Genomic DNA, 2,160 nt, shown 5'->3' with positions numbered 1-2,160 from the left:
CCATGATTTTTAGAATGATGCTCGACACGCCTTGGCAGCAAGCTCACTTTAAAATACAACTTCCATTTTTTGGAAGCATAAATCAGTTAGGCTATATCAGTCAGATGTAAGATATAAATCCTAATAAGATGTATAATATTTTACATGAAAACAAATAGATGTGCACACGCATATTGGCATTTATCTCAACTAATGACAAATTATAAATTATTGCCAACCGAACATTTTTAATTGCATAATCAACTTTTGGAGAGTTAGTGTGCAGGCATTCCAAAGACCTTTTCTGAACATAAAATACTTTTGGGTAGAAATGTGCCCTAAACACGTAAAGACTCCAATTGAAGATTACAAGAAAGGTGCCCAAAATGCATGACTATTACCTTCTTCTACAGCAAGGTTTCCAAACCTTGGTGAACAGCGTCGCCCTGAGAGAGGCACAGCCTCTGATGTACAACAGCGGGGTTAACACCGCATTTAAGCGTGGAAGAATTCTAAGGGGATCGGTTCCTTCGTTTCTAAACGAATAACATGTAGACCCGATAAAATTACAACAAATGATATGGATGAAAATGGGTAACCATGCCGCCAGGAAAAACACTGCCACTACTATGATTAGGTACACCGAAGAGCGCTTGTTCTCTCTCTCCACCGAGGGCGGCTCTCTCTCCAACTGGAATTTAGCTATGAAGAACAGTCTAATATTCAGGCCTATCATAATGATCACAGTGAAAATGTTCGCAACGAAGGTCCCGAAACCTGTGACTTGTTTCGCGATCCCCATTGGAACTAGATTGTTCACCGCCACGATGACAAAAGCGTAAACCCAGTAAAATAGAATGACAAGCAGGGTCCTGTTGCGGGTAATTCTCTGGGAGTATTTAAAAGGTGCTGTCACGGCGTGATACCTATCGGACTGTGCAGCCAGTATAGCCATGTACGAGAGCCCCAGGAACGTGGGAGCGATGTAAAACGTTCTTTTAGGGGAGTCATAGCTGTCCCTCACGTCGAGGACGCCCACATAGTAATAGGATACCCCAGAGCAGATGTCGCTGGAAGAGGTACTCAGCATGTACATGAAGCGGTTCTCGCTGCGCAGCGACTTGTTCATCATGATTGAGAGAAACACGGAGATGTTGAGGAAAATAATTGCGGCCGCCAGCGCTATGCTGAAAAGAAACATCAGCACATTCCCGAAACTATTGAGGGGCAACACGGGCGACAGACCCACACTGTTGTTACTCATCGAGAGATAAGAGAGCGAGCAAAGAGAGAGAGTGTCACAGTCTTGTCACTCATGCCATAGCTCGCGCTTCTAAAGAGTCAGAGAGAGGTGGAGAGGTGTGTGCTTTAAGCTCTTGCGTGTGAGAGGTATGCCACATCTATGCCTTGCCACTGGGTTTATATAAAAGATGCAAGAGGGGACCAGACTTCTCTTTGGCTGGTTAACAGGGATGGGCTGAATTCCCTTGGATTCTAATTAATGCAACGTTCGTATTCAAGGGACTGGTTGTGTAGCCTAACAAATCGGGTTGAGATGTCACAGAAAAAAATTATGCAATTTAATGAGTTATTGCCTATGGTATGAACATCCGATGACGAATATCCACTTGTTACTCCAAAATCAGCTAAATCCTAGCCAGTGAATTTATGGCCTAATCCAGCTAGATAGTGTGCTCAATGGTCTAATCACAGTTGGGCATTGTGCCCTCAAATCCCCGCGAATCTGAGTTTCAGAACCACAGAGCTGTGGACAGCGGCCGTCAGGTGAAGCTGGACTCAATCCCAAATGGCACCTATAGGCTACCTACACCCTATGCACTTCTGGAGATCTAAGAACATTTGACAGGTGTATGCAAGATGGTAATACATCTACCTTGCCCTTTTTTATTGAAATTATATACGTTTCTCCATTTTGCTTCTACCAATCAAATCCTCTCAGATCTTCACAAGTGCATCAGGCGTAGGGTTTAGGGGTCCATTGGGATTGGGCCATGTTCACTCCTGGCCACAGGGAGAATCAAATCACCTCTCTGATAGGCGGCAGGTAGCTTAGTGGTTAAGAGCGTTGTGACAGTAACCGAAAGGTCCCTGGTTCTATAATCACCGAGCCGACTAGGTGAAAAATCTGTCGATGTGCCCTTGAGCAAGGCACTTAACCCT

General features: G+C 44.5%; 1 protein-coding gene across 1 annotated transcript; it reads right to left on the bottom strand.

Moving 5' to 3' along the window:
- Window positions 1-376: 376 nt before the first annotated feature.
- Window positions 377-1,243, bottom strand: LOC311144717 (uncharacterized protein; the record flags this gene model as incomplete). Its single annotated transcript, XM_084180812.1, has 1 exon — window positions 377-1,243. The coding sequence occupies one exon, from the start codon at window positions 1,241-1,243 to the stop codon at window positions 377-379; it is 867 nt and encodes a 288-aa protein (XP_084036938.1).
- Between the last annotated feature and the right edge of the window lie 917 nt (window positions 1,244-2,160).

This window comes from Coregonus lavaretus, assembly GCF_964263955.1.
Source record: "Coregonus lavaretus genome assembly, chromosome: 17".
Classification (NCBI taxonomy): Eukaryota; Metazoa; Chordata; class Actinopteri; order Salmoniformes; family Salmonidae; genus Coregonus; species Coregonus lavaretus.
Note: the sequence above shows the minus strand (reverse complement) of the source record. Positions and strands in the feature narration are given on the sequence as shown.